At 32.1% G+C, this 18,849-nt stretch overlaps 1 protein-coding gene and 1 long non-coding RNA gene across 2 annotated transcripts; both read left to right on the top strand.

The window, feature by feature from the left end:
• On the top strand, positions 1 to 723 carry LOC141298800 (uncharacterized). The gene is made up of 3 exons (XR_012341650.1): positions 1 to 156; positions 251 to 354; positions 443 to 723. It is a non-coding gene; the product is annotated as an uncharacterized lncRNA (long non-coding RNA).
• Positions 724 to 1,310: 587 nt separating this feature from the next.
• acat1 (acetyl-CoA acetyltransferase 1) lies at positions 1,311 to 12,468 on the top strand. Its single transcript, XM_073829552.1, has 12 exons — positions 1,311 to 1,427; positions 1,641 to 1,688; positions 1,805 to 1,922; positions 6,346 to 6,441; positions 6,547 to 6,647; positions 6,751 to 6,894; positions 7,049 to 7,199; positions 8,137 to 8,232; positions 8,905 to 9,018; positions 11,662 to 11,726; positions 11,807 to 11,964; positions 12,068 to 12,468. The coding sequence occupies exons 1-12, from the start codon at positions 1,356 to 1,358 to the stop codon at positions 12,186 to 12,188; spliced, it is 1,284 nt and encodes a 427-aa protein (XP_073685653.1). The 5' UTR covers positions 1,311 to 1,355; the 3' UTR covers positions 12,189 to 12,468.
• The last annotated feature ends 6,381 nt before the right edge of the window (positions 12,469 to 18,849 follow it).

Genomic DNA, 18,849 nt, shown 5'->3' with positions numbered 1-18,849 from the left:
GCAGTACTGGGCAGTAAAAGGCAGCACTACTTTGCCTGGATATCCCAAACCCATAACCAAATTCGGATTTCCCACATACGTGACAAAGATTGATGCAGCTGTATATGTGAAATCAATTGGGCGCACTTTGTTTTTTGTTGGAACCAAATATTGGAGGTGAGGAATTGTCTCAATTTGTGACATTGTCTCCACTTAATGTGTGTTGAGTTTTAAAATAACATAAAAACTAACTATGTCAACAATTGTGTAGCTTCAATGAAAGAAAAGCTCAAATGGACAGAGGTTTTCCTAAAAGCATTCGACAAAATTTCCCTGGCATTGGGTCACGAGTGGACGCTGCTTTTGAAAACTATGGTGAGTTTAAACACCATAAAACAACAACACTTACTATTCAGTCATTCATTTTTGAATGCTGTAATATTTTTTGTGTCCTCCTTTTTAGGTTTTCTGTATTTCTCAGAAGGTTCAAGGCAATCAGAGTATAATTTCGCCTTAAGACGAGTAAATCGGGTTCTGTTGAACTATGGATGGCTGGGCTGCTACTAAACATTGAAATGAAAATGAAAAGAAATGAATGTTTCAGTATTAATAATGTACTTATTTTTTCTATTTTCTATTTATTATTTTTTTAATTAACATTATAGACAATGCCACAATGTATGAAATATCATAAATCAATCCATGTTTTGGTTTTTGGTTTTTGGCAAAAACTTGTAATTCAGTTGTAACTCATCTTCTAATATAATAAATAAAAATAAATAGAAAAATATGGATGCATTTTTGTGAACAAGACCTTTTAAATGTATAAACGAGTGATGTCTGTTTTAATATAATGTATATATACATATACATATATAACTTGTTCAAAAATACTTTAAAAATAGTATTTTGTAATAAAGTATAATGCATTAAGTCAGAATTGTCTGTATGCATAGGGCTCTTTATCATGTCTTAACAACAGCAACAACAACAAAAAAAGCAGTTAAGCAATTATGTTTTATATTATTAATGTTATCTAACAAATAACAATTCGAGAGCACCGTGTCACAAGCACTCCAATAAAAAAATCACATATTTAAACAATTTTATGAAAAGGCACATTTAGTTCGGGTCAAATTGAATAAACTCAAGAAAATGTAAAAACTTTCTCTACCAAAATCATATAAGCGTTCTTCAAAGAAGTATGCAACCAATACTAGAATACAAACAAACTCTTACGTCAAACTACATTACCCATAATGCTCTGTGCGTCGCCATGTGACGCAGACACACCTCTTACTGTGATTGGCTGCTCACTGCAAGCGTTCACTACACTCTCATTCGGAGGGCTGAAGGTGAAATTTGCTCCTGTGTGTATGCAGTTTTCCATCGCGATAATGACATCCAGTGCTCTTTACAGTACACGCACACACCTGTGCAGACACCTGGTGAGTCTAAACCTAATAAATCGATATTGATAGCCGAACTATGCTTTGAGACTTTCACCGCATGCAGCAGTTTGATTGCAGGCCTGTTTCATTATTTACCTTCTAAACGGTGAACTTCACTTCCTAAAATGAATATGTTTAAAATGTAAGGTGTTTGTATAAATACAGCCATTTATTATGTCAGCAAATTTGTTTTTGAATCTGCCTTTGCAGGCACATAAATATCTGAGCAGGACCTACAGCACACGACCATCTCTAAATGTGAGTAAAGTTACAAATATTTGCCTATTTTATCAGTTTATGGATGGAGCCAGAGCTGTTTCTGTCAGGTGTGTATTAAATTAGTATTTCTTCCTCTCTTATTTCTGTCTTAACAGGAAGTCGTCATCGTCAGTGCAGTCAGGACTCCTATGGGGTCTTTCAGAGGAAGCCTTTCCACAGTCCCTGCTACTAAACTGGGCTCCGTTGCTATTAAAGGAGCCATTGAGAAAGCAGGTAAAATTCTGATGGTCTTAACAAACAAGTGCTGTCAAACAATTTTTTGCAATGAATTGCATCCAAAACAAAAAAGTGTGTATACTGTGTATCTTTATTATGTATAACGTACTACCAGTCAAAAGTTTTTGAACAGTAAGATATTTAATGTTTTCTTCTGCTCACCAATCCTGCATTTATTTGATCCAAAGTACAGCAAAAACAGTAAATTTTTTTTAATATTTTTACTATTTAACATGTTTTCTATGTGAATATATTTTAAAATGTAATTTATTCATGTGATCAAAACTACATTTTCAGCATCATTACCCCTTTCTTCACTGTCACATGATCTTTCAGAAATCATTTAAAATGCGGCTTTGCTGTTCAAGAAACATTTTTATTCTTCTTAATAGTATCAATATTTGAAATAGTTTGAATAAAATTCTACTCAGCTGTTTTCAACATACTAATAATAATAAATGTTTTTTAACAGCAAATCAGAATATTAAAATGATTTCTGCAGGATCATATAACTGGTGTAATGGTGCAAAAAATTCAGCTTTGTAATCACAGGAATAAATTACATTTTAAAATATATTCAAATAGAAACAGTTATTTTAAATAGTACAATATTTGAAATTTTTACTGTTTTTGCTGTACTTTGAATTAAATAAATGCAGGTTCGGTGACCAGAAGAGACTTCAAAAAAAAATATTACAAAAATTCAGTTCAGTTGAAATATTCAAAAACTTTTGACTGGTAGTGTATATATAAATAGTATATATTTAAAAAATATTCATGTATTTACATGCATATATTCATTTAATTGATATTATATATAAATATTTTTAATATATAAACACAACATATTTTTCTTAAATATATACTTGCGTGTTTGTTTATTTATATTATATTTTGAATGCGATTAATCACAATTAATCATTTGACAACACTAATTTTAGCATATATTTATATATTTAATTATGTAGTTTAAGAACATCATTTATGTGATCATTGTCCTGTTGCATGACCCAATGTTGGCAAAGCTTTAGCTGTTGCATGGATGTCCTCACATTTGACTCTAGAAAACTTTGGTATACAGAGGAGTTCATGGTCGACTTATTGACTGTGAGGTGGTGCTTAGGTCCTGGTTTAAAACAAGCCCAAAATCATCAGCCCTCCACCAGCATGTGTGACATTTGGTATGGGGTGTTTTTGCTGTTATGTTCTTTAGGTTTTCACCAAACATGGCGCTGTGTATTATGGCCAAACATCTCCGCTTTAGGCTCGTCTGTTCAAAGCACATTGTTCTACAAGTCTTATGGTTTGTTCAGATGCAACTTTGTTTTTTTTAGATAGAGGCTTTCTTCTGCCAAGCCTTCCAAACATGCCATACTTGTCCTATATTTTTCTAATTGTACTGTCATGAACTTTATCTCTTTTTTTTTCTTTTTTTTTGTAAGTATTTTTATTAGTTTTATATTGCATAATAAACACCAAACCATACAACAATAAACAAATCAAATACATAAAAAAGAATAATAGTAATAAAAGAAAAGAAAAACTGACTCTTAAGAGCAATCAGGGCATGTTGGCAGTTTCAGGTGAAACCAGAAGCACTCAAAAGGGTGCAGACAGCATACTAAGCATTACATTACTGGTCGAAGTCAACATTATATTGGTCTAAATGATCTAAAAATGGTTGCCATTCATCTTATCCTTAACTCTATACCGGACTCTTTCCATGTGCAATATTCCAGTAAGATCAGGTCTTAAACTGAGAAACAATTCCCGTTTTCCATAGCCTTAGAATGACACTCTTCACAATAAACATTCTGTAAATGATGGTACTTTGTACAGACATTATGATCTAACAGAGAAACCGAATACCCAAATAATGCAATTTCTGGATCAAGTGTAAAAACACAACTGTACATGTCAGAAAACCAGTTAAATGGGTCACACCAAAAATCGTAAAGTTTTGGACAACCAAAAGAGATAGGTCAGAGAGCCTTCTGCAGATTTACACCGGTCACAAATAGAAGAGATAGTAGGAAAAATTCTGTGCACTCATCTGTGTAACTCACTTCTTGAGAAAATACATTTACAAAATCTAAAACCTGTTGTTTGGAATCAGGTGAGCCCAACAAAAGCCTATAAATCCTTCTTTCCTCCGGCAGAGATTTAAAATTAGGTAATGAACTTTATCATTTAACATGTTAACTGAGGTCTTTAGAATCTGTGAAGTTTTTGGGTTGTTTGTCAATTCTCTGAGCATTACATGGTCTGATCTTGGGGAGAATTTGCTGAGACATCCACTCCTGGGAGGATTGGTGTCTGTTTTGAATGTCTTCCACTTGTGAATAAACTTCCTTACTAATATGGAATGATGGACTTCAAATTGTTTGGAAATGGCTGTATTGCGCTTCCCATACTGATGACAGCAACAATTGCTTCTCTAAGATCATCACTGATGTCTCAGATTCTTGGCGTTGTGTTAAAGAATTAGTTCACTTTCAGAACAAAATTTACAGATAATGTACTCACACCCTTGTCATCTAAGATGTTCATGTCTTTCTTTCTTCAGTTGTAAGGAAATTATGTTTTTTGAGGAAAACATTTCAGGATTTCTCTCCATGTAATGGACTTCTATGGTGCCCCCAAGTTTGAACTTTCAAAATGCAGCTTCAAAGGGCTCTAAACCATCACAGCCGAGGAAAGAAGGGTCTTATCTAGCAAATTTTCAAAAAAAAAAAAAAAAATCTGTGTGTACCAGTGGTTGCGTTAGACTTTTTCATTGTCCGTCATTTTGACGGGTCGCAAAAATTCCTTCATAATCTATTATTGCCCGTCATTTTAATTTTCATATTATAATAACACATTTAATTGCTTTTATTTTTGTTCAAATTTTCATTTTTTAATAATGAACCTATAATACAAGCATACTGTATATGTTATGCATTTATTTATGAAGAGAACAGATGAACAGAAACTGCGTCACTTTTCGTGTTCAATACCACACTCAGGAGTGACAAAAACAACAAAACATGCTAGGGCTGGGTAAAAAAAAATCGATTTCTCGATTTGAATAGATTCTCATTTTTATGAACTAATATTTATTCTTAAATCCCAATCGATCTTTCGGTATATGCTGTTTGTACATAATGAAGAGTAGGCTACATAGTGCGCCTCATTTGTTATGTTCAATATGAAAAAGTCTCAGATTTCAAATTCTGTCCATTGCATTAGAAAATTCAAGTAATAAATACAGTTTTGGCGCTCTTTAATGTGGCGTGATAGATCGCTGTAGCCTTAACTGGGTACTGGCCTGTGCGTAAACAAACGCATAGCAAAGGATTCGTAACAGTTTCTTTTTGGTTCTGGATTACGTGCTCTGCTGCTACACTGGAGCGCATTTGCCACCAACTGGACAGGGGTGGGAACTACAGTTACAAATTACAATAGATCACCTTGTATTCCGTCAAAGTGACGGACAACCTTCAGATTTTTCCGTCACTGATGAAAAAATTCCGTCAATGACGGAAAATTTTCGGTTAACGCGACCTCTGGTGTGTACTCTGTGTAGAGATTAAAAAGTATATAAATTGTAAATGTTTTTAGAAAATAACCAATCGCTTCACTAGATAAGACCCTTCTTCCTCGGCTGGGGTGAGTAGCCTACATTATCTGTAAATTTTTGTTCTGAAAGTCAACTACTCCTTTAACACACACGTGAAGGCTCCAGACCAGCAACATTGCCAAATTTCTGCTTTTATGTAGGTGTTGTTCACACTTGCTGATAATCAGTTAATAAAAGGCATTTGATTAGCAGTGCCTGACTGTTACTTACATTCTTAATTCCTGCGTAAGCATTACTAACTTACTTAATTTCTAACATTGTCACACATGGCTTTTCCATTTTGGCTTTATTTTTGTTAAATAAATGATAAAACATGTATATGGCAATATGCCATGTGTTATTGTTCATCTGAAGTTTTATTTTTTTAATTTTATGACCTGCAAAGGAGAAGATAATGCTTTATTATGTCCCCATACAGAAAACCATGGAATTCAATAGGATGTCCTAATTTTTTCACATGATTATATGCATGTATGTGTATGTGTATGTGTGTATATATATATATATCTCGGTGAGCAGGATACTTTTGTCAAAAGCTTTTAAAAAGTCTTACCAGCCCCACATTATATAAACTAAATTGTTTCTAATAATTTATGCTATAATAATATATTTTTTAAAATATAATTATATAATAATAATTTATGCCTCATCAACAAATTTATTTTAATTACAAAGGTGTGCTATTTGTTTCTACAACAAATGTACCATAGTTTGGTATTTTGTAATCTGATGCAATAACATTTGTATGTGTGTTATTATTTCAACTGTCAGTTTGATAAAAGGTTTATGTGTCATCTACAGGAATTCCTATTGAGGAGGTGAAGGAAGTTTATATGGGCAATGTGTTGCAGGCAGGAGAAGGACAAGCACCAACCAGACAGGCTCTTCTGGGTGCAGGTGAGTCATAAATCACACATAAACAAATGTAATAAAAACAAATACACATTTATTTAGAAATTTCCAAGTGCAACAACTTCTCAAAGAAGTGTTTGTGATTTGTAGGTCTCCCTCTGTCCACTCCGGCAACTACCATCAATAAAGTGTGTGCTTCTGGGATGAAGTCCATCATGATGGCTGCTCAGAGTCTCATGTGTGGGCATCAGGTAATGGGGAAAACACATTAGCAAAGTGTTTTGTGTAAAAGTGACAGTGCTTAGCATCTTACAGCAGAGATAAAGAGTAGTAAATCTACATGATGTCTTCCAGGATGTGATGGTTGCTGGTGGAATGGAAAGCATGTCTCAGGTTCCTTATGTCATGACCAGAGAAACGCCCTCTTATGGTGGAGTGAAGATGGAGGATCTGATTGTTAAGGATGGCTTGACGGACGTCTACAACAAATTCCACATGGTACATTTATTTTGAACCCGTATGACAATTGCAATGTATTGCATGGTTAATAGAGGAAGTGAGTGTGGAAACATTAGACAGCAAATGTGCTCTACATATAACACTGGAGAGCCCATGATTGAGTAAAACACCTCCATATTTCCTCATTTTTTAGGGCAACTGTGCTGAAAATACAGCTAAGAACAGTGGAATCTCCAGGGAGGAGCAAGACGCGTTTGCCATCAACTCCTACAGCCGCAGCAAAGCAGCATGGGAGTCTGGCATCCTGGCCAAGGAAGTGGTTCCTGTGAGCATCCCTCAGAAAGGTTGGTTTCATTACTAAGCTCTTCAATTCCATATAATTCCCCAGGAGGTAAAATATTTTAGCGCACATTATATAAATATGATTCATACTCTACCAGTCAAAAGTTTTTGAACTGTATTATTTTTAATGTTTTAAATATTTTGAAATATTTTTACTATTTAAAAAAACTGCTTTCTGTTTGAATATTTTAAAATGTGATTTATTGCTGTGATTTCAAAGCTGAATTTTCAGCATCATTGCTACAGTCTTCCTTTAGAAATCATTCTAATATGCTGATTTGCTGTTCAAGAAACATTTATTATTATTATTATTATTATTATCAATATTTATATTTTTTCAGGATTATTTGCTAAATAGAAAGATCCAAAGATCAACATTTATCTGAAATAAAAAGCTTCTGTAACAAACAATATTCCATTCAAAAGCTTGGAGTCAGAAAATGTTATAGAAATTGTTATTTAATTTATGTAAATATATTTATTATAGAAATTAATATTTCTATTTAGAAAGAATGCTTTAAATTGATCAAAGGTAAAGATAAAGACATTGTGTTACAAAATATTTCAGATAAATACTCTATTCATCAAAGGAAAAAAAAAAAATCTGCTCAGCTGATTTCAACATAATAATAAATGTTTTTGAGCAGCAAATCAGATTATTAGAATGATTTCTGAAGGGTCGTGTTCCTGGAGTAATGATGCTAAAATTTCTGTTTTGAAATCAGAAGAATTAATTTAAAATATATTCAAATAGAAAACAGTTATTTAATAAAGTAAAAATATTTCAGAATGGTACTGTTTTTTTTTTTTTTCTGTATTTTATATCAAATAAATGCAGGCTTGTTGAGCAGAAGAGACTTAAAATATTAAAAATCTTTCTGTTCAAAAATTTTTGACTGGTGGTGTAATTGCAGTAACATATGCTCTTTCAACACACAGGAAAACCAGACATTGTTGTGAAGGAAGATGAAGAATACAGGAAGGTTGACTTCAGCAAAGTCCCCAAACTAAAAGCTGTGTTCCAGAAAGAGAACGGTACAAGATCATTTGCCTTAGTGAAAAAGTATTGAACATAGTCTACTTCAAATTTTAAAAGCTTTTTAAAAAATAATATAGAAATTTAAAAAAGTGCACTTTGTAATCTCAAATGAAAAATACATTTAAAATAATTATTTTAATAATATGTTATCCACATTTTGATATGTTGACTAACAATTAAAGCAGATGTAGAGTACTTGATTATGATTTAACTGTAGGTTGTTATTCAGTATTACATTTAAAGTTAATAGTTTGGAGCTTCGTCAGAACAAATGTGTAATTACAGATCTATTTAAATTAGATTACATGCAAGTTTCAATAGAAATGACTTCGAGTTCTATTTTAATTTAATATTAATGCTTGTCAGCCGTACATCTTAACTAAAGACAATAGAAGTAATTATGAAATTACATGTAAAGATGCAACTCCTACATCAGTGCGCTAATAAAAGCACTCTAAATTGGAGCTAATTGCATTTAATATAGATTTAAACTATAATACATTTTCATTTAACCGCAAATAACATACAATTAAGTGTAAACATTACATTTTGTTTGCACTTAAGTGTATCATTTCTGTAATAATTTATCTTTTTAAAAGTATGCTTTGAAAGTGTACTTAAAATAGTGTTTTCAATACAAAAGACAAGCAAAACATTTGTTTTTGCAGGTACAGTGACAGCAGCTAACGCCAGTACATTAAATGATGGTGCGGCAGCTCTCGTGCTCATGACAGCAGATGCGGCAAAGAGGCTCAACGTCACACCACTTGCAAAGATCGTTGGTGAGGCATTTTGCACCTGTTTAACAATTTTATGGTGTATTTTGTTCAGTTGAACAGATACTGTGGTGGTTTAAATGTGACAGTTTATGTAGGAATGCTTTTTTTAGCCGTAAATTTTTTTGTTCATGTTTTATGAAGTTTTTTTTACAGTTTCTCTAGCTGTTAGCTAATGCTCTATGAGCCTGATACTCACAAAATACTCACAAAAGTGAGTACACCCCTCACATTTCAGCAACCATTTTAGTATATCTTCTCAAGGGATAATATTATAGAAATTAAACTTGGGTATGTTTTAGAGTAGTCAATGTGCAGCTTGTATAGCAGTATAGATTCACTGTCCCCTGAAAATTACTCAACATACAGCCATTATTGTCAAAATAGCTGGCCACAAAAGTGAGTACACCCTAAGCGAACTTGTCCGAAGTGTTAATATATTGTGTTAGCACCACTGTTATCTGGCACTGCCTTAATCATCCTGGGAATGGAATTGACCAGAGCTGCACAGGTTGTTGCTGGGATCCTCTTCCACTCTTCTAAAATGACTTTACGGAGCCGCTGGACTTGTGCTTCTGGAGGTGCTTCTCCACCTTACGCTTGAGGATGCCCTACAGGTGCTTAATAGGGTTCAGGTCTGGAGACATACTTGGCCACTCCATCACCTTTAGCTTCCTCAGCAAGGCAGTTGTCATCTTGGTGGTGTGTTTGGGATTGTTATCATGTTAGAAAACTGCTGTTCGGCCTAGTTTCTGGAGGGAAGGCATCATGTTCTGCTTCAGAATCTACAGTACATAATAGAATCCATGTTTCCCTCAATGAACTGCAGCTCCCCAGCACCAGCAGCACTCATGCAGCCCCAGACCATGATGCAACCACCACCATGCTTGACTGTAGGCAAGACACAATTTTCTTGGTACTCCTCTACAGGGCATCACCACACATGCTGGACACCATATATGCCAAATAAGTTTATCTTATAGTCTCATCAGACGACAGGATATGGTTCCAGTAATTCATGTTCTTGGACAGGTTGTCTTCAGCAAACTGTGCATGCTTTCTTGTGAGCCAGCTTCAGATGAGGCTACCTTATGGTACAACGCCTATTCTTTGCCATGAGATGCCATGTTGAACATCCAGTGGTCAGTATGAGAGAATTGTGCTTGAAGCACCTAATTATAACTGCTCTAATACAAGATACACAACTTTGTATGGTCCTATCAAGCAGACAAAAACATAAACATGATGAATAGGACATGTGGCTTTGCATGGTTAAACAACATACTGCTTTTATCACTTATGGCAGGAGTTCTCAACTCTGGCCCTCGAGGTCCATTTTCCTGCAGAGTTTAGCTCCAACCCTAATCAAACACACCTGGACAAGCTAATCAAGCTCTTAATCATTACTAGAAAGTTACAGGCAGGTGAGTTTGATCAAGGTTGGAGGTAAACTCTGCAGGAAAGTGGACCTCGAGGGCCAGAGTTGAGAACCTCTGACGTATGGTGTACTCACTTTTGTTGCCAGCTGTTTTGACAATAATGGCTGTATGTTGAGTTATCTTCAGAGGACCAGTGTTGTTTTCGTCAACGATGACGATGACGAAATCATTTCGTTGACGCCACTTTTTTTCATGACGATAACGAGACGATGACGAGATAAAAATGGCTCGTTGATGACTAAAACATGACGAGACGTGTGTGAGTTTTCGTTGACGAGACGAGAATAGACACAAATGTTAGTGGGTGGTCCGTCAGACGTTTAAAATGCATGACATTTCCGCTTATTGTGCATGCCAATTAAAACTTAAAAAGTATCTGACGCTATGGCAAGCCGTTTTAGCATTAAATACTCTTTGCTATACTAGTATGGCAAGCCGTTTTAGCATTCCATCCTTGTTTGTCTTTTATGTTCTAAAACATTCCTTCATTATTGTAATTATTGGTGAAAATAGTCGATCCGGAAGCTCACATTGTGTTGAACTATAGATCTGTTATTTTCAGAACTTATAAGTGACACTACCCAACAGCAAAATACTTACTGACCTACATTAATTTGTTAAAAGACTACTTTTTTCCCTTTTTTTTGACTAAAACTAGACTAAAACCTTTTTGACTTTTCGTCGACTAAAACTAGACTAAAACCTTTTTGACTTTTCGTCGACTAAAATTGGACTAAAACTATCACATATAGAAGTGACTAAAATTTGACTAAAACTAAGAAGCATTTTAGTCCAAAAGACTAAGACTAAGACTAAATCTAAGATGGTTGTCAAAAACAACACTGCAGAGGACAGTAAATCTATACTGCTATACAAGCTGGACATTGACTACTCTAAAATAAATCCAGGTTTAATTTCTATAGCATTGTCCCTTGAGAAGAGATACTAAAATGGTTGCTGAAATGTGAGGGGTGTACTCACTTTTGTGAGATACTGTATGTTGTTTGGATCGTGATTAAAACGCAGTGGTTCTGCAACTGTTTCATGCACTCTGACAGTCAGATAAAAAAACAAACAAAAAAAAAACATGATAAACCGTGAAACCGCCAGCTTTGCTTATAGCTAGCTACTCAAATGTAGTTAGCTAGTTGGTCAGAGAACTGTGTTTGCTGGATTCACATCTAGATCATCATTTTATGCTAATTCACAGCTTTTGCTGATGCTGCTGTTGCCCCCATCGATTTCCCTATTGCTCCAGCCTTTGCCGTCCCCAAGGTTAGCCAATCTTTGTGTGTTTATTGCTAAGCTAAAGTGATTTTGAAATTCTTCGGTGTAGCAACATCTGTTTCGCGCAGGTCCTAAAGGCAGCCGGTGTGAAAAAAGAAGACATTGCCATGTGGGAGATCAATGAGGCCTTCAGTGTCGTGGTGCTGGCCAACATCAAGATGTTAGACATCGACCCCAACAAAGTCAATATCAACGGAGGGGCAGTTTCCCTCGGACATCCAATTGGGTAAATATATGCGACATGCTTCTCATGCATCACTGTTCACTGTATTGACATACTGTAATTAGATTTGCGCAATAATTAATGTGGCCCGTTTTGCGGTTTCTAGAATGTCAGGGGCGAGAATCGTAGGACACATGGTGCACAATCTGAAATCGGGACAGTATGGCCTGGCTGGAATCTGCAATGGAGGAGGTGGTGCTTCTTCTATTCTGATCCAGAGATATTAGAACTTGCACTTTAATCCACAAAATGTGTGTAGGATTTGGTCCTTGGACCAGATATATCTTCATGCCTTCATCTTTAATGTGAGGTCAGTCCTATTTTTCAATTAAAATAGGAAACAAACGTGTTAACGTTGATAAATTATAAACTTCTCAAATGGTAGTAATTTATTCTGTGCTCTCATTGCATATTTCATTATGTGGTGTTGTTCTCAAAATAATGTTTTAATGAAAGGGTTTAGAATGTTAAAATCTGTATTTACAATAAAAAAGACTGTTGACTGTTTTGGTTGATGTTGAATGTGCACAATGCATTTTACCTGAATGAACACCAGGTGGCATTTGTGCTTTGAGATCTGTTTGCTGATTGGCTATTGGGCACTTTTTACAGACTGTAATGAAGCAATAATTAAAAATCTTAAATCTAGCAAAGGTTTTACATATTTTTATTGCTTTTACAGTTGTAACATTACACTTTGGTTATTTTCACCTGATGTGAAATTACAAAATAACTGCAAAAGAGTGATTTTTAATGTTTTATTTTTTAAAGAATTATCTTCTGCTCACCAAGCCTGCATTTATTTAATTCAACAAAAAAAAAGTACAATTCTGAAATATTTTAACTATTTAAAATAACAAAATATATTTTAAAACGTAATTTATTCCTGTGATCAAAGCTACCTTTTCAGCATCATTACTGAAGGAGCAGTGTCACATGCTCCTTCAGAAATCATTCTAATATGCTGATTTTCTGTTCAAAAACATTATTATTATTATTATTATTATTAATGTTTAAAACAGTTGAGTAAATTTTCTTTCAGGATTCTTTGAATAGAAAGATCCACAGATCAGCATTTATCTGAAATAAAAAGCTTTTGTAACATTATACACTATACCTTTCAAAAGCTTGGAGTCAGTATAATTTTTGGGGAGGTTTGGAGATATTATAGAAATCAATACTTTTATTTAGAAAAAGTGATGATAAAGACATTTATAATGTTATAAAAGATTTCTATTTAAGATAAATGATGTTCTTCTAAACCTTCTATTAATCAAAGAAACCTGAAAAAATCTACTCTATTGTTTTCAACATAATAATATAATTTCATACATTTGTTATAAACGTGTAAAATTTATAACATTTTGATAAAGTTTTCATACATTTGAGCAGCAAATCAGAATATTAGAATGATTTCTGAAGGATCATGTGACTGAAAGAATGCAAAAAAATCAGCTTTGAAATCACAGAAATAAATTACATTTTAAAATATATTCAAATAATGAACAGTTATTTTAAATAGTAAAAATAATTCAAAATGTGACTTTTGCTGTACTTTAGATCAAATAAATGCAATAAAAATTAAAAACATTAAAGATATTACTGTTCAAAAACTTTTGACTGGTAGTGTGTGTGTATATACAGTACAGACCAAAAGTTTGGACACACCTTCTCATTCAAAGAGTTTTCTTTATTTTCATGACTATGAAAATTGTAGATTCACACTGAAGCCATCAAAACTATGAATTAACACATGTGGAATTATATTTAATTCTATAAAATATTTAATTCTATATATACTATATATATACTTCTGCACAACACAACTGATGGTCCCAACCCCATTTATAAGGCAAGAAATCCCACTTATTAAACCTGACAGGGCACACCTGTGAAGTGAAAACCATTTCAGGTGACTACCTCTTGAAGCTCATCAAGAGAATGCCAGAACGCCAGAGAAAGTGTGCAAATAGTAATCAAAGCAAAAGGTGGCTACTTTGAAGAACCTAGAATATGACATATTTTCAGTTGTTTCACACTTTTTTGTTATGTATATAATTCCACATGTGTTAATTCATAGTTTTGATGCCTTCAGTGTGAATCTACAATTTTCATAGTCATGAAAATAAAGAAAACTTTGGTTCAAAGGTGTGTTCAAGGTGTGTCCAAACTTTTGGTCTGTACTGTATATATATCCACACACACACACACACACACACACACACACACACACACACACACACACACACACACACACACACACACACACACACACACACACACACACACACACACACACACAAAATACAAATTAATAACAACAATAATAACAGAATTCTCACATATTACTATTACCTATACAGTAGCATTGGTTAGCATCTTTCAAACCCATTTTTAAATTATATTTTGCTCCTACCTGCAAAAGAGTTTCTTCATTAGATTTTGTTACTTAAATTCTATTCTTTTTTTCTTTAATAGAAGCTATGTTAATGTGTATGCACTTGATTTATTAATTTACCTGTGTTATTAGATAATTATTTGAAATATGTTCTGCTAAAGGGGTCTGTTAATTATAAAACAATTAAATGCAAATTTAAAGTTGTCAGAAGTTTTTCACCTTCATGTCATTCCAAACTAGTATGGCTTATATGGGTTATAAATAATAACATTGAAAATAGGTCAAGTGCATTAGACTGTGGGATACAGTATTCATTTAGTAACTGTTGTATACTCAAGTCAGTATCCACCTGATTTTTCCCGTAAGAGTGGGTGCGACCATTTGTAAATTTATGGGTCTGGCTTCCGGTCTCATCTGCCACCAGCTATTTTATTGTACAAAACAGCTTGTTTTACTGCTTGACATTGTAAATAGTTTCACCGTGTTGTTTTATTGTATTATCTTAATAATGAACACACTCGTTTGTAGTGCAAACAGTTTTACTGTTTACTGCATGCTGTTATTCTTCTCGTTATTTCCCTATAGCAGATAATGAACCGGAAGTCTCAGCCACAGACTGGCTTACACATTGAAGAATGAGGTGGATATATATCATATATTGCTGAAATCGAAAAGCTAAGATTACTGGGATGTGTTTTATAAGAAAATACTATTTCAGTCTTTCTACTATATCTACAATTATTACAATACTACAATTTCACGTTTAATTCAATGTGATACTTTTTGTGAATTCACAGTACTAGCAATTTTTAATTGGAAGTAGTTTCTATATAAGTATGAAATGTTATTTTTCAGTCACTTCACCTTGAAGACACTTGTTATCTATTTAGCACAAATGATTTAACTTTGCCCCAGCTATTTATTAGGATGTAAACAGGATTTCAGGAAATAAAAAGAAACATTTAGTTCTTTCAGATAACTTTTTTAAATAATTCAGCAAGCCTGCATTTATTCAATCCAAAGCATAGTAAAATGGTAAAATTCTGAAATATTTGTACTATTTAAAATAACTGTTGAATATATTTTAAAACGTAATTTATTCCTGTGATCAAAGCTAAATTTTCAGCATCATTCATTACTCCAGTCTCCAGTGTCACATGATCCTTCAATCGAATCATTCTAATATGTTGATTTTCTGTTCAAAAACATTTTCTTCTTATTATAATTATCATCAATATTTAAAACAGTTGAGTAAAAATTATTCAGGATTCTTTGATGAATAGAAAGATCCATAGATCAGCCTTTATCTGAAAAAAAAAAAGCTTTTGTAACATTATACACTATACCTTTTCAAAAGCGTAGGAGATATTATGGAAATTAATACTTTTATTGAGCAAAAGTGATGATAAAGACATTTATAATGTTACAAAAGATTTCTATTTAAGATAAATGCTGTTCTTCTAAACTTTCTATTAATCAAAGAAACCTGAAAAAAATCTACTCAACTGTTTGCAACAGAATAATATACTTCTTATAATTTTTTTTATAAATGTGTAAAATGTATAACATTTTAATAAAGTTTTTATACATTTTTGAGCAGCAAATCAGAATATTAGAATGGTTTCTGAAGGATCATGTGACTGAAAGAATGATGCTAAAAATTCAGCTTTGAAATCACAGGAATAAATTACATTTTAAAATATATATTCAAATAAAAACTGTTATTTTAAATAGTACAAATAATTCAAAATTTGACTGTTTTTGCTGTACTTCAGATCAAATAAATGCATAAAAAAATCTTACCGTTTAAAACCTTTTGACTGGTAGTCTATATATGTGTATATATATATATATATATGTATATATATATATGTATATATATATATATATATATATATATATATATATACACACACACACACACACAATTTAAAATACAATTTCAGTCTTTCTACTTCGCAATTTCACAATTAATTCAATGTGTTACTTTTTGTGAAATTCACCTTGAAGACACCTGTTATCTATTTAGCACTAATGAGTTAACTTTGCTCCAGGTATTTTCTAGGACGTAAACAGGTTTTCAGGAAATAAAAAGGAACATTTAGTTCTTCCAGAGAGCTTGTCGGAGACTTTTTTTCCGGGTCTGAATAAGTAATCCACCAGCAGCACCTTGGACCTCCGGCTCCACCTCTAGACACCACTCTTATCATGTCACATAGTACTGTATGTTGATTTTACTGAGTACACAGTTTTAATATCCAGTTTCTTCCTTCTATTTGTCATTGAAATGGTATTGTGCTTTAAACTAAGAGACAGACGTGCCAGTCAAATATTAACAGGATTTTGTGAGAGCACTTGTTAACGTCATTGATGTCAAAATAACGGCTCATTGAATCGGTTACTGTTTAACATCAGGGCCGAGACTGACCCTTGTGTGAGAGCTGAGTTTCGAAAAACCAGAGTTTAATAGTGCAGATGATCTTTACAGCTTGTTTTTAATGCGGATATTGTGTGATCCGTGTGTTGGGAAATTGAACAGGAAGTCTAGTTACATCTTGTAACAGATTAAACCAATATCATATAATGCTTCGTAATGGTTTTATAGCTTGCCGCTGTTCATGTGATTCTTGTTAATGTACGAAATGTATAAATAAGGACTTTACAGTTGTTCTGGTTCATATATAAATATATAACATATATAACTAAAGAACGGCACTCTTGTGTAACATAAGATTTTTTCAGTTTTCTCTGATATACTGAAAGTCTACAAAGGTCGCTTCTGTTTACACAAATGGGGGACAGTGTTTGATTTGCTATTTGCTGTGACTTAAAGGGGTATTTAAAGGAGTAGTACTCCTGATTATTAATATTTTTGTCATTTACTTATCCTCGTGGCTTTCTAAACCCCTATGAGTTTAGCTGAATTTCTATAGTGGAAGTAAATGGTGACCAGCATTTGATTGTTCAAGGTCTAAAAATGTTGAAAAGAGCCAATAAAAATACAATTAAGGTAGTCCATATGATTCATACATTCATACAAGTCTTCTGAAATCATACAGTAAATTAATGAGAGGGAAAGACTGAAATATAAATCATTATTTACTCATTCCTGTCTGCCGCTGCTGCCGCTGTTTTCAAATTTTTGTTGTATATATTCCAATTGTTAACTAAAATTGAAACTAAAACAGTTATATAAAGGAAATCTTTTCTTTAAAATTACATTAAATATATAAATTAAATTAGTGAAAAACTACTAAACTACAAAAACACAACAAATTACTTTAAATTAAAATAAAATAAGAAAATATGAAAATAAAAAACTAAAACATTTATAAAAAAAACTTGAAATTAAATAAAATATTGAAAAAAAGAAAATACTAAAAATGACTAAAATATTTTACTTTAAAGTTAACAGTTACTTTGAAATTAATTCGGGAAATATGAAAATAAAAAACTAAAATGATTATAAAAAAAGTTTTTCTTTGAAATGAAATTAAATACTAAAAATGACAAAAACACAATAAAATTCATTTAAAATTAAATTGGGAAAATATGAAAATAAAAAACAAACAATTATTTAAAAGAACTTTTCATTTAAATTAAATAAAATATTGAAAAAAGAAAATAAATAAATACCAAAAATGACAAAAACAATGAATTAATAAAAAAAAAAATCAGGAAATATGAAAAAAAAAAAACCGAATAATTATAAAAAAATATTTCCTTGAAATTAAATAAAATATTAGAAAAAAAGAGACAAAAACATAACACAATTACTTTAAAATTAAATTGGGAAATATGATAATAAACTAAAACGGTTATAAAAAATATGTCCTTGAAATAAAAAAAAAATATTAATAAAAAGTACTAAAATGGCAAAAACACCACAAAATTACTTATATAAATAAATATAAAATTAAACCAGAAGATATGAAAACTTAAAGTTAATAAAACCTTTAGTAATAAAAAAACTTTCATTGAAATAAAAAAGAAAAAAGGAATAACTACTAAAAATGACAAAAACACAACAAAATTACTTTAAAATTAAAATTAAATCAGGAAATATGAAAATAAACAATTATATATATATATATATAGTATATACATTTTTCTTGAAATTAAATTTAAAACAAAAATTAACAAAATAATAAAATTACTTTAAATAAATTTAAAATTAAATCAGAAAATAAAAAGGTTATAAACAAAACTTTTCTTCGAAATTAAATAACATATTGAAAAAAAAATAAACTAAAAATGACAAAAACACAACAAAATTATTTGAAATAAAATTTAAATTAAATATGAAAATAAAACCGTTATAAAAAACTTTCTATGGAATTATTAAAGAATAATAAAATATAGAAAGAAATGAAAGAAATAAAAACTAAATTACTTGAAATAAAATGAAAATGAAATGGCTTAATTTTTTATTTAAACTTAATGATTTCAGAAGACTCAATATATAGCATTAAATCCCAGAGACTAAAGTT

Source organism: Garra rufa, chromosome 23 (assembly GCF_049309525.1).
Source record: "Garra rufa chromosome 23, GarRuf1.0, whole genome shotgun sequence".
Classification (NCBI taxonomy): Eukaryota; Metazoa; Chordata; class Actinopteri; order Cypriniformes; family Cyprinidae; genus Garra; species Garra rufa.
The sequence above is the reverse complement of the archived record's forward strand: the minus strand, read 5'-3'. Positions and strand labels throughout refer to the sequence as shown.